Source organism: Vipera ursinii (assembly GCF_947247035.1).
Source record: "Vipera ursinii genome assembly, chromosome: 2".
Classification (NCBI taxonomy): Eukaryota; Metazoa; Chordata; class Lepidosauria; order Squamata; family Viperidae; genus Vipera; species Vipera ursinii.
Window position 1 is genome coordinate 59,768,160 of NC_139513.1, and position 12,792 is coordinate 59,780,951.

At 42.2% G+C, this 12,792-nt stretch overlaps 1 protein-coding gene across 1 annotated transcript in view; it reads left to right on the plus strand.

Moving 5' to 3' along the window:
- The first annotated feature begins 1,551 nt into the window (after positions 1-1,551).
- The window catches only part of SUSD3 (sushi domain containing 3), a 63,091-nt gene continuing 51,850 nt past the window's right edge, over positions 1,552-12,792 (plus strand). Inside the window, exon 1 of the mRNA XM_083351374.1 lies at positions 1,552-1,915. Coding sequence (XP_083207500.1) covers positions 1,828-1,915 — 88 coding nt within the window. The 5' untranslated portion in view covers positions 1,552-1,827. The remainder of the gene's footprint in view (positions 1,916-12,792) is intronic.

A 12,792-nucleotide genomic window follows, 5' to 3' on the forward strand; every position in this document is an offset into this window, starting at 1 on the left:
TTATATAGTCATCTGTAGTAGACGTACTGTACAACATTTGTTCGGTACTAGAATAGAATAATGGTTTATGGTTTATCTACAAAAGCTTTATTCTTACTGCTAGTGTTTGTCCCACCTTGTGAGCTGCACAGTGTCAATCATCCATTCCAGACTTCTTGTAAGTAGGTATGGTCACGCAAACCCAGACAAGTATAATACAAACCATAGTTCAGTAAGAGTTTATAGATTTATATATTGAGAAAGTAAGTTCTGCTTGTGCATCAAAAATATTCCAGGTGCATTACTGCTCTGAGTCATTTGATGTTATTAGTCCCCACCACAAAATTAAATACATATATATATATATTTGCAGACATGCAAATCAGACATATTTTAGGTCCACCCTCTCTCTCTCTCTCTCTCTCTCTCTCTCTCTCTCTCTCTCTCTCTCTCTCTCTCTCTCTCTCTCTCTCTGTGTGTGTGTGTGTGTGTGTGTGTGTGTGTGTGTGTGTGTGTGTGACAGAGAGGGAGAATGGAAACTTAATAAACACAACAGTGTGAAGCAGTGGTAGAAGAAGACTCAGGTTCAATTCCACTGTCCTGGAAGTAACTTTGAGTTGATCTATTTTGCAGTCTGATCTACCATCGTAAAGCTCTGTTTGGGGGGGGGGGGAAATGAAAGGAGGGCGCGCTTGTGTGTGAGCTCCCAAAGATCAGGCAAGGTATGAATTATTTAAATAAGGAGCAACGCAAAACACAAATATGTGCTTTTGTAGACAAAAAAAAAAACCCTACGTCTGCCTCGGGAGTATTCCGCGGTGTGTGATGATCCCCAGCGGAGCATGCCTTTGTCTCACACGCTCTTATACAACCATAAGTGTCGAAGAAATTACTCATGCATATTCATGTGGCCTAAATGGTCCTGTGCTCCCGTTTTCTCGAAGAAAGGGGGGGGGATTACGTCGGACTAAGGCAGGGGTCTTCAAACTTGGCCCTTTTATGACTTGTGGACTTCAACTCCCAGAATTCCTCAGCCAGCTTTGCTGGCTGAGGAATTCTGGGAGTTGAAGTCCACAAGTCATAAAAGGGCCAAGTTTGAAGACCCCTGGACTAAGGAGTGCGGGGCCCTGACGCGACTACTTCTACCGAGAGGAGGCCCCGGGTTGCGCCCCAAGTCGGCGAAAGAAAGGCACTGGTCAGCCCGCGTTTCGACCAGATGGATCGTACAGCCCGCTCCGGTTGCGCCGCGTCGAAGCCCCAGGACGCGGGAATCCGCCTCTCGGGAGATCTTCCTGGGGGGGGGGGAGGAAGCCGCGACACACCTTTGCGTTGGATGCGGCGCAGTGAAGGGGCGCATCCGAACGGAGAGACCCGACGGATCCGGCTCGTCGAGTCCCCGACGATCGGTTGAGCGAGAAGGCGCGACGGCCTCCCCCTTCCTTCGCCCGCGCTCGGCGCTAAAGAGGAAGCGAGGTGTGCCTTGTGTGGCGGCGGGGGGGGGGGTCGGGGGAGGGCGGGGTCTCCAGGTGCTCAGCACCGTCCTTTGCTTGCCGCTCGTTAGACGACGCCGCGGCGGCGGCGGCGGCGGAGGGGACGGCGAGCCAAGTGCCGGCAGTTGTGAAAGGAGAAGCGGGCAACGAAGACGACGGACGCTGCTGCCCGCAGAGAGCAGCTCTCCGGAGCGCCGCGATCCCTCGGCCGCAGCGGACAAGCCAGCGGGGAAGACCCCTCCCTCCCTCCCTCCCCGGTCCCCCCCCACCCCCGGGAAGAGTGCGAGATTTTGCCCGGAGAAGAGGGCCAGGTCTCCCCCTCCCCCTGCGGCTCGGAAGCCCCGAGGGCCCGGGAGCCATGCAAGCCGCCACCGCCTCCATCCTCGACGTGTCGAGAACGGTGGTGACCCGCGAGGAGGGAAGCCAACGGCGGAACGAGTCCGCGGGTGAGAAGGCAGCGGAGGGTGGGGGGGGGAGAGCGGGGAGTGGAGGGGCGGCGGTCCAGTGATGGACCGACGAGAGTCACGATGCCGTTTTGAAGGAAATGACCCCTCCGGGTTTGACGTGCGGGACGGGGGCAGGTGGCGGCGGGAAGGGATGCTATATAATCCGTGTTGCATCTGCGAGCGCCCGTTGCTGCTCTGCTCTTTTTCCCGCCTGGGGCCAGTGGGTTGTGGAGGTTCTGCCTTCCTTAGTTGAGGCAGCTTCCTGGCTGTGTATTGAAAGATGGGAGAGTGGGCAGACTAACAAGTGCCCGAAACATGTTTGTGGTTGGGAGTGAGGTTTCTTCGGAATTAAAATGCTTAATTGAGTTTAGCTGAACCTTGCCATCACCACCTCTCAGCATCTCAGAGAACCTGTGATGGTGGTGGTGTGGGGGGGGGTCCCTTCAGTTCCCGCAGTAGCCCCTGGAAAGATCGGAGGTCAGGATTGAAGAGGCATTTCCTTAAGAAACTGAAGACCTAATTCGAGTAGCTTAAGCAATGGGACACACACCATCTGTCTGTCTCAATAAAAAGCAGCTTGTTCTAAACAGATCTTGGTTGCCCCTTGATGCTCCAAATGACCTATCAGTTTTTTGATTTGTAGTATATTTGGTAACCTTTCCAACTGTTATTGCATTTGTTTCAACCTTCTGAGAGGCTCCAAGCTTAATGTCATCTGTAGGTTCATGAAGTCACATTCATAGTGAAGTTTAAGGCCTTCTGGCATCAAGCAATACTTAATGGGACACTGCCAGAAGACCCTTGATTTACCACGAGAGAAAAGAGGTGGAATAGAAATAATTAAGGAGAAGTTGCCTGAAAACCATCTTGAGTCCAAGGTTCAGATGTATTCAGGAATCCTACCTAGCCTTATTCCCACAGGAAGAGAGTTCCCTTACCGAAATATATGAACTGGACTTTTCAATATAGACAAATATGGAAAGAATCTGAAATCTACCATGCAATGCAGTTAATGAGCCATTCATGTAATCTGTGAGAACAATGACAGCCGGTGTTGAAGTAAAATTGGTACATTGAGATGGAGATCTGATGTCCATCTACCTGGAACTGAAACCAGTTTCTGAATTATAGGAAGCTTCTATCAGAGCAAAAATATATATTATGCGAAAGACAATTGAATGGTTCACCTAATTTTATTTTTATTTCTCATTGCCCTATTTTTTTGATATCACTAGTGTAGTCCTCACCCTTTTCCTGAGTGCAGAAGTAAAACTCTTGGGAGACCTAGTAATGGATTTTCAAAATCTTTAATTTATCTAACAAACCCAGCTCAGCTTATATTTGCAGACATTTCATATCCTGAGTTTGTATATCTCTGAATTGAATAGATGCTGCAAACGCATGTTGCCTTGAGAAGTAATGTCTATATTAGAGGTCCTGTCTTGCACAGAAGAGTGTAACATGGCTTGGGATAACCCTGGACCTGGATTGTACTTTGTGGCATGCTGACCAAAATATGCCTAAACTAAGTGGTACAACTTGTACTCTGCCTAGGTATAGGCAAGTGAAAAATAAAACTAGTAGTACTACTGTACTTACCATTAACAGGGAAAGCTTCATGTATTATCAGTATGGCCAAGGCCAAGTTTATCTTACTAACAATGAATATGTGAACTAACAATGAATTATGTGAATGCATGGATTAATTAAAGCCATGATGGGTGCAATAGAAAGATATCCATGAACAGATCTGGTAGGGACCATGGCATATTGCAACTAATAGTGTATAGAAATAGCAAGCAACATGAATAAATTACCAAAAGAAAAATAAATATGTTGGGTGCCTGTGAAAATAAGAGAAAGGGGAAGGATGTAACAGCTGAATGAAAGTGTTCTGAGTTGATAAACATGAGCAGGGAAGTGGAAGTGGAAGTTTAATTATTAATTAAAGAGCTAAAATTCTTTCCAAAAGTATTCATTTCTATCACCTAGGTTATGGGTGCATATAAAAGTATGAATTCATGGTTTGTGATATTTGCATGTCATGTGACATTGAATTGTGATAATGAGTGAAGCGGGGGTGAATTTTGGGGAATGAACGTGATGTAAGGATGTGTTAGATGATATGAATGGATGGATGGGAATGAGATGAAAGAATGCAGAAAAAAAATAACTGAGCCATGGATAGGAATACATTCTTGTGTCTAATAAAAAAATATCATACAAGTATATTGAAAAATAGTAAGGCTGAAGGCATAGATAGTATAATTGGAGAAATGTTAAAATATGTATATGTTGATACATAAAGTGGATGAGAATTTGCTTAAGGTAGGTGTGAAGGTTGCACTTCTATTTGATATTTGGAAGAATGCTATTATTGTTCCCCTGTGCAAAAGGAAATATACAGTAAAAACAAAATTAGTTTAATAAATGTGCCTAGGAAGTGGCTGATCAGAATTCTGATCAGATGGGTATGAAACATAACAGTGAACAATTTTGGGAAGTGGAGTGTGACTTTGTGTTAAGAATGGGACCGGATCTTTTGCTCTTCAGATCATTTAGCTCATTTGGAAATGTATGAATGTGAGAGAAGAAATTTCCAAGTGTTTTTTGTGTCGAAAAGCCAAATTATTTTTAGCAAATATAGATTGTATGATGCAATGGAGTGTTTCCATTTAGAATAAAAGATTAAATGGCAAAACAAAAAAACCCAGCAAAGTTTCTTCATGCTTACTAAAGAATGAGGAAATGTCCAAATGTTGGTAGAAAAGTACTGGATAGTTTGTGATCAGTTCCAAGAAAGGAATTTTAGAAAAAAAAATAATGTATATATGAGCATGCTCCTAGTTCCTTAAAAAGAGATAAAAAAAGTTGAACACTAAAGACGAATATATTTTAATCACATCCTATACTGTTTCATATTTTTTCTCTCTCGTTATTAATTTCATACTTTCAAGTTGGTTGACTTCCTATTTTTATTCCTTTTCTGTGCTTTACATAATCTGACTTATGTGGAAAGAGAATAACGTAAATATATATATATTTATTTCAGGAAACCTACGTAATCACATAAATATATTCACTGTGTTCTAAGTATTCTTTGGTTTCATGGCAGAAAATAAGGCCAAGCCGACAAAATACAAATTTAGTTTAGTTTTGTTTTTTTACATTTTAAACTATATTTTGCCGTCCCCAGTTTTCATAGGGTTCCCAAATGAGCTGTGGAACTGCTGTTAGCCCTTTTTTTCCAGATGAAATGTCTTCAGCGATGTCAACTCTGGTTTTGGGAAAAAGAAAAAGAAAAGAGAATCCTCTTCTGAGTGGAGCACATTCATTTGGGCTCCAGATTGATTTTGTTGGAATAAAAAGCAGATGTTTGTCACTTAGTATGTTTACACAAAGACGCAGGAAAACAGAAACCTCTTTTTCATTTGCTAATGTTATCTCAGAGATTAAAAAAATAAAAGGAAACATGCATCCTTTTAAGTAGATTAAATTGTACCTTAACTTCCTTCTTGCTTCTGCACCAACATTTGGCTTCCTTTAGAATTTGTGCCATAAAGAGGGAAGTGATGTCAGTTGGGGTCAAGCAATAAGCTGGCTTCACGCAGGGAGAGGCAGTGTTGGTGAAGACTCTGACTGTGTTCATTAATGCAATGTGCCTGCAGACATGCCGTGCTATGGAAGCTAGGACTCTAGTATATTCTGACAGTCAATAAAAAAGTTCCTTGATACTTGTGGTTGAAATTGTGGTACTGCTTTCTTGAGAAGCCATTTACTGTATTCCCAACAATCTTCTTTATTTCTTGTTTCCTCTGCTAAGATTGTGTATCTAAAACTCCCATCATTGCAAAGGAAGACCTGCAGTTCAGTCTGAGGATGATGGGAATAAGTAGGTTTCCTGCCTTAGGTTTAGGTTGGTCTAGATTTGCAGTTGCTATGCCAAGCTTATACCATAGTATTGGCATGGCAACTGCGATTCTAGATAGAGCAAGGGGTTGGAGCAGAAAGCCTCTAAGGTCTCTTTCAGATCTCTTCTGATTGATTGATTAAATCAGGGAGCATAGGCTCATGGGGCAATTGATTGGTTAAAAAGAGGGTGAAAATTAAGAAAGTTTTAAGTATTGTATTAAAATTAATTAAATATATTAAAACTGTTCACTAATATGAAAACAGCAAAGCCACAGCTAGTACTCCAAAAGGCTATATTTAAATTGTTGAAACTTTTGTTTGAAAGCTAAGAATGAGGGTTAATTTCATTTTGGATGCAAGAGATCCTTTTCCTATATAGCATGGCCACTGTGCCCTCAAGAGGGAGTCTTCTACCAATTTTCCCAATCAAATTCATAATGAGAAAAATAGTCTGTCAGATAACCAGGTCGTAAGCCACTTAAAATGTTGGATTGTGTCTGATAAACTGAAAAGGTGGTGAGGGCAACACATATATACATATGCTAGACCAGGGGTGTCAAACTCAATTTCATTGGGGGCTGCATCAGCATTGTGGTTGCCCTCAGGGGGCCAGGTGGGTATGGCCAGGGTGGGCGTGGCCTACTGGGTGGGTGTGGCTAGAGTGTGTATGGCTTACTGGGTGGGCATGGCCAGCTCTACATTGTTCACATCAAGGGTGCCTATGGGGGCCTGGGCAGGAATGGGACAGATCTGAGGGTCTCTGGCAGAAGGAGGGTCTCTGGGCCAGGGCCAAGGCAGTGGGGGCCGTTCCCTCACTGTTTCCAGGATGGCTTTGTGGGCCACATGAAACCACTTCGCGGGCCGGATCCGGCCCCTGGGCCTTGTGTTTGACATGTCTGCTAGACAAACCATGACCCATTGGGTTATCCTCTCAGAGATATTTCTTTACCTAAACAGAGAAACAGAATGACTACAGGAGGGCAAAAAAGCAGTGGCTGTAGGAGCAACTGCTGACTTCCGACTGGCTTCCCCATTGACATTGTTTGTGGGAAGCTGGTAGGAAGTTTTGGACATAACAATCATGTCGGGGTGGCAGACTGCGACCATTCTGCAGTGGCAAATGCAACCATCTGAAGATTCTTGAAATTTTAATTCCACAGGAATAATGGGTCCTGGATTATTTTACACATTCTTTAAATTAGCACATTTGAGGTACCTTGTTTAAAAATTATTGCCTTACGATGCACTTTTTTCAGTGAAGACAATTAAAACAGGAGAAAGAGTATGTAGATAAAACAGTAAAGAATTCCATTCCAGTAGATCTTGTCTGTGGAATAGATTAAAAAGCATTTTTAAATGACCTCCAAAAGACCCACAACTTCTTCGTAACAACTGGGCATGTTCACTGGTCATAGAATACTAGCAGATGGGGAGGAGAGGAAACTGGATCATGGTGGAACAGAGGATAAATGGTTAGGGAAAAATAGCTTTTCACAATGCAACATTTAATTATGAGTGTCAGTGAACATATACCAACAGTTTTGTTTTGTTTGCTTGTTTTTACATATGGCTTCTGTGGCTGGTGACTGAAAAAGTTTAATTCTTTCAATACAATTGCATACGGAAAGTTTATTTTAGGCCATGGAAGTTGGAGAGGTTGGGGGACTTTTTTAAAGGTAGAAATGGGAGAAGATTGACTTCTAGAATGTTGTTGGTCTCATTCTTATATTTATCATCCATGCAGAGTGTAATGGAATGCATGGATAACCTCAAGGAAAAGGGAGAGGAGGAGATGTTGCCTAGGAAGCCCTCAGACAAGAGAGGCAGAAGCCTGCAGAGGATTAACAGTCAAAGAAAGAAACTGAAGAAGGACCAGCCCAAGTGGATTTAGCACTTAAGAGTGGTGGGCAGGAAGTTTGTACCTTCACACTTACAAGATTCTATTAGCATAGCTTTACAACAAAATATATTTTGCTCATCTGGTTTCGTTTCCTGTCTGATTCACTTGGGCTAACACCCAGTTGGTCTTCCTACTCTTGCAGTGATTTTACCATCACTCTGGCTACTTTACCTATAGCCCTGCAAGTGATCAAGCAAGTGAACTGTAGGCCCAAACTCCACAAAAAGTTGCTGTAAAGGATATAGGCAAAACAATAATCAGATCCATAGAATGGCATATATAATAGTCTGCTTTATGCCTTGATATGTAGGGGGCAGAGAAAATGGCCTTGAAGGACAGGAGGAGGACCCACCTCCAAGACAAGAGCGTGAGTCCTGGCCAAGAATGTAACACAGAATAACAGACCTTAGAGATCTTCTAGTTCACAGGTCTGCAACCCGCGGCTCCGGAGCCGCATGTGGCTCTTTCAGCCGTCTCCTGCGGCTCCCAGTCCTCTGCCATGTGCAGTCCAAAAAAAAAAAAGTGGGACTAAAAAAGTTCAGCCAATCAATTCAAATATGCAGGGTAGGTGCATATCTTGCCTTGGCTCCACTCTTCAGTCAAACCCTGTTCTGCACATGCGCGCATGTACACACATGCACACGCATTTTTTGCGGCTCCCAGTTTTTCCTTTTGTGAGTGAACCGGTTCCTAGTGGCTCTTTCACTGTTTCAGGTTGCTGACCCCTGTTCTAGTTCAACCCCATGCTCAAATGTCTCAGCAAGTCCCTCCTTAGTTCACAGAAAGATAGAAGGGTGAGCACATTCTGACTTGCAATATTTTGTTACTAAACCTTTATTATAAAAATAGCACTAACCTGCATGGCCTTGGTTTTCTAGTCTGGGCTACTTGAAGGGCTGGCAGGATTTATTCTGTTCTGTCTTTGTTTGAACACCTATTGCCTTTCCTTTAACCAAGTCATACCATTTATCTTGTATCTGTCAGGGTATTTAGAGTAGAATATTTGAAAATTTCTTTAAAAACGGCTACTATTGTCATACATTATATAAGTCTGTGTATCATTTGTCATGGCTTTACTATAAAACTTCCATTGGCTCAGTGCTTACCTGAGTTTGATTTCCTTTAGAAACAAGTGTACGTTAGAGTGTGTGAGGCTTTTGGTCATTTTATATAACTTTGTTTTTAGTTGTACAGTGTAAAGAACATCTTGAAATTCCAATAAAGAAACAAATGTACTGCCCAACATCAGACTTCCCAAAGAAGCAAACATCATTATGAACTTTGTTCTCTTACAATATCCATTCAAACATTTGGCATTTCTTATTTGAAATCAATCAAAAATAGAGATTGTTACAATCTTTGCTGCCTTCCAGAAATATAAAATAGAGAAAGATGAGATCTCCAACCCCAGTATGAATACAGTATGTACCAGAATTCTCCTAAATTAAGAAGCAATAATTTAACAATCAACTCTCATTGAGACATATCATCTAAATATAATCTGTTAATACTCCTTTGTCAATTGTTTTAAGGCCCTTGTTCTAGAGCGCGGGACTCCGAACTTGGCAACTTTAAGACTTGTGGACTTCAATCCTCAGAATTTATGCTGACTGGGGAATTCTGGGAGTTGAAGTCCACAAGTCTTAAAGTTGCCAGGTTTGGAGATTCCTGTCCCTAGAGAATGGATGCACTAATTTTGGAGGACTAAAGACTGCATAGGGCTTTGACGGTCATTTGCCTCCTCTCTTCTTCAGAAGTTAGAAATATATGGCCAAGGTATCATTAGCATGTACACTTCCTCTTTGTGATCCCTGTAATTTTCTAAGATTATGCATGGAAAATAATCTTGCATGGATAATGAAATAAAGTGTATTGAATATCCCTAAAATTATAAATACCACTCAAGCAAAAAAATGCTGGTGATATTCTACGGCATCCATTATGGCTCTTGTTGAGCAAACCTCTTTTTTTCCCCCAGAATCTCTGCTTTACTGCTTTTTCATGCTTAGTGAAATAGAAAGGAATCTGCCCAGAGCAATTCATGAGTGGACCTCATATAAATCTGTCACTAGAGCAATGAGTAAGGATACTTACTGCAAACAGTTCAACAGTGACAGGAAAAAAGTTGCCCACTTTTGCCTGAGAAAGGAATTAAAGAGGTGGGCACTTGTGGCTGTACTGACAGAAATTTTAGAGGAAACCCTCTACAAATAATTTATGATGAGAATCTGAAAAACCCCTTAGAGAGGGAGCCAGCCTGGGCTCTTAGCCTTCTCTTCCCAAAGGCAACCACACTATCACATTAGTGGGCTAATGCCTCCTTAAGTAACACCAGCTGCCTGCAATTAGTGCAGGTTCGCATCCCACCAGGCTCAAGGTTGACTCAGCCTTCCATCCTTCCGAGGTAGGTAAAATGAGGACCCAGATTGTTGGGGGCAATAAGCTGACTTTGTAATAATGCCGCTTGGGGTGTGTGTGAAAGCCCTAATAAGCAGGCATATACATAGAATGAAGGCTACTGCTAAGCTTGTAAGCCGCCCTGAGTCTTCGGAGAAGGGCGGGATATAAATGGAATTAAAATAAAATAAATAAAATAAATATCACACTCTGGAAGAAGGCTGAATAAACACGGTACCATTTGGTGACAGTTTAAGGGCTTTCAAGAAGAAAATATGCTCCATTTATTGGTCATAAAACAGGGGTGTCAAAGTCAATTTCATTGAGGGCCGCATCAGCATTGTGGTTACCCTTGAGGGGCTGGGTGGGTGGGGCCAGGGTGGGCGTGGCCTACTGGGTGGGTATGGCTGTATTTCAGCATAGATGATCACCACAAAATTGTACATTGGCTTCCAGCTGGCCTGGGCCGGAGCCAAGGCAGTGAGGGCCGTTCCCTCACTGTTTCCAGGATGGCTTCACGGGCCACGTGAAACCACTTCACGGGTTTGACATGTCTGTCATATGGTGTGGATCTTGAGACCCTGTGCTCCATCACTCATGCCCACATCATCTTCCACTTGAATTATTGCAATGCACCCTACATGGGGGTACCATTGAAGAGCATTCAGAAGCTACAATTGGTCCAGAAGGCAGATGGTTTTGGATGGCACATGTAACACCACTGTTGTACAAGCTGAATTGACTGCCGATCTGCTTCCAGGTACGATTCAAGGTGTTGGTTATTGCCTTTAAAGACCTTTACGGCATGGGTCCAGGATTTCTGCAGAATTGTCTTTACCTAATAGGATTGGCCTGCCCCACTCATGCTGGCTCAAGGGGCCTATTGCATATCTCATCAGTCAAGGAATTGTGGCTGGTAGGATCCAGGTGAAGAGCCTTTTTTGCCATGGCTTTGGAATATCTTGATCTCTCCTGCCCCCCTTTTACCCTGAAGGAAAGCCCTTAAAACCTGTCTATGCTGGCTGGCATGGGGTCCTGAAGGAGAAGCTATAGCTGGAGGTGGTTGAAAGATTAATAGTAGAGACATCCCACCTCTCCCCTCCAAACTCCTGTTTTTATCTTGTCTTAATTTTTCTAATTTTAATTCACTTTTATATTTATAATTGTTATTCTATGTCATATATCCTGGTGTAAGCTGCTCAGAGTCGCCTGAACCAAGAGATGGGCAGCAAATATATTTGATAAATAAAATAAAAATAAATTATCAAATGTCTTCATAAGTGGGATGGAAAGAACATTAGGCCTGGGTGACAGCTGGCCAATTCCTCTGTCACAGCCTGATCTGCAATACAAAATGCTGTTGAGAGGATTAGATAAGAGGAAACTCACATATAAGCCACCTAGAGTTTTCAGAAAACAAGCAGGATATAAAATAAATGAAAGCAAAATACTTTTTGCAGCCACTATGGTCCTCTTACACATCAAACTCAGTGTGGCTGTTACTGTCGGCAAATTCTCAAAGCATGAATCAGCCACATCCTTTGGAAGGACTGACATGGTGGTTGATTCACACACATACACACCCACCCACCCACCCACACACACACACAGTTATTTTGCTTTGATGATGAGTGCAGTGGAAATAATATCTGAGCATGCAGAAATGTTCAGAGAGTAGCCTTGAAGGAACTATGTATACCTTCCAAAACTGCGGCTGGTTTAATGATTTCAGAAGAGATGCTTTATTTGTACCTCAATTGAATGTTTTGCCCAACTTATCTGTATCTCAGTCTCTTTCTTTAGGTACGGAAATCTACTCACTTGCAGCTTTGCTGTAGATTTACCTTTGTTTAGGTAATGCCAGAATGTAGAACATAGTAGAAATATTGATTATGTCAGAAAACTGGATTATTTCTCTGACGAATCTATACCATGAACAAGAAGCAACCATAATAGCTGAGTCTGGAAAAATAAGAGTTGAACCAAGGAGTGAGACCAGAATGAATACTGTCCCTACATCTTTTTAATTTGTACAGAAAATATAAGTGCTGCAGGATTGGAAGAGTTGATAGCTGGAATCAAACATTAACCATTTAAAAATGCAGACGATGCCATTTTATTAGCTGCAGCTAAAAAAGATGTAGACTATCTCATTACAGAAGGAAACATGAAAAGTTCAAAATCAAGGTTAACCTTAAATATTAGAGACAAATTTCTAGTGTTGCACTATAATGATGTTTTGTTTTTAAGAAAAAAAGGTAATATTTTATGGTTGATGTTGAATAAGTGATAGTTTTGTTTAGAAGATTTATGGATTTGGGATTCAAAGAATGATGGGAAAGAAGGATAGAATTCATAATTCTATGTTTTCTTTTTCTACTTCCTTTTTTTCTTCCTTTTTTATTTTTTTTTTAAACTTTTATATGTTAAAAATTGAAAATTTTACATTAATTCTAGGAGGGAAAGCAGTGACTTCTTACATAAGATCTGGATCTGTTGAAAGTTGATTCCAAAGGATAAATGAAATAAATAATCCTATGTTTCCCAACATAAGAGCCTTGGTGGAGCAGTGGGCTAATGCCTCCTTAAGTAACACCAGCTGCCTGCAATTAGTGCAGGTTCGCGTCCCACCAGGCTCAAGGTTGACTCAGCCTTCCATCCTTCCGAG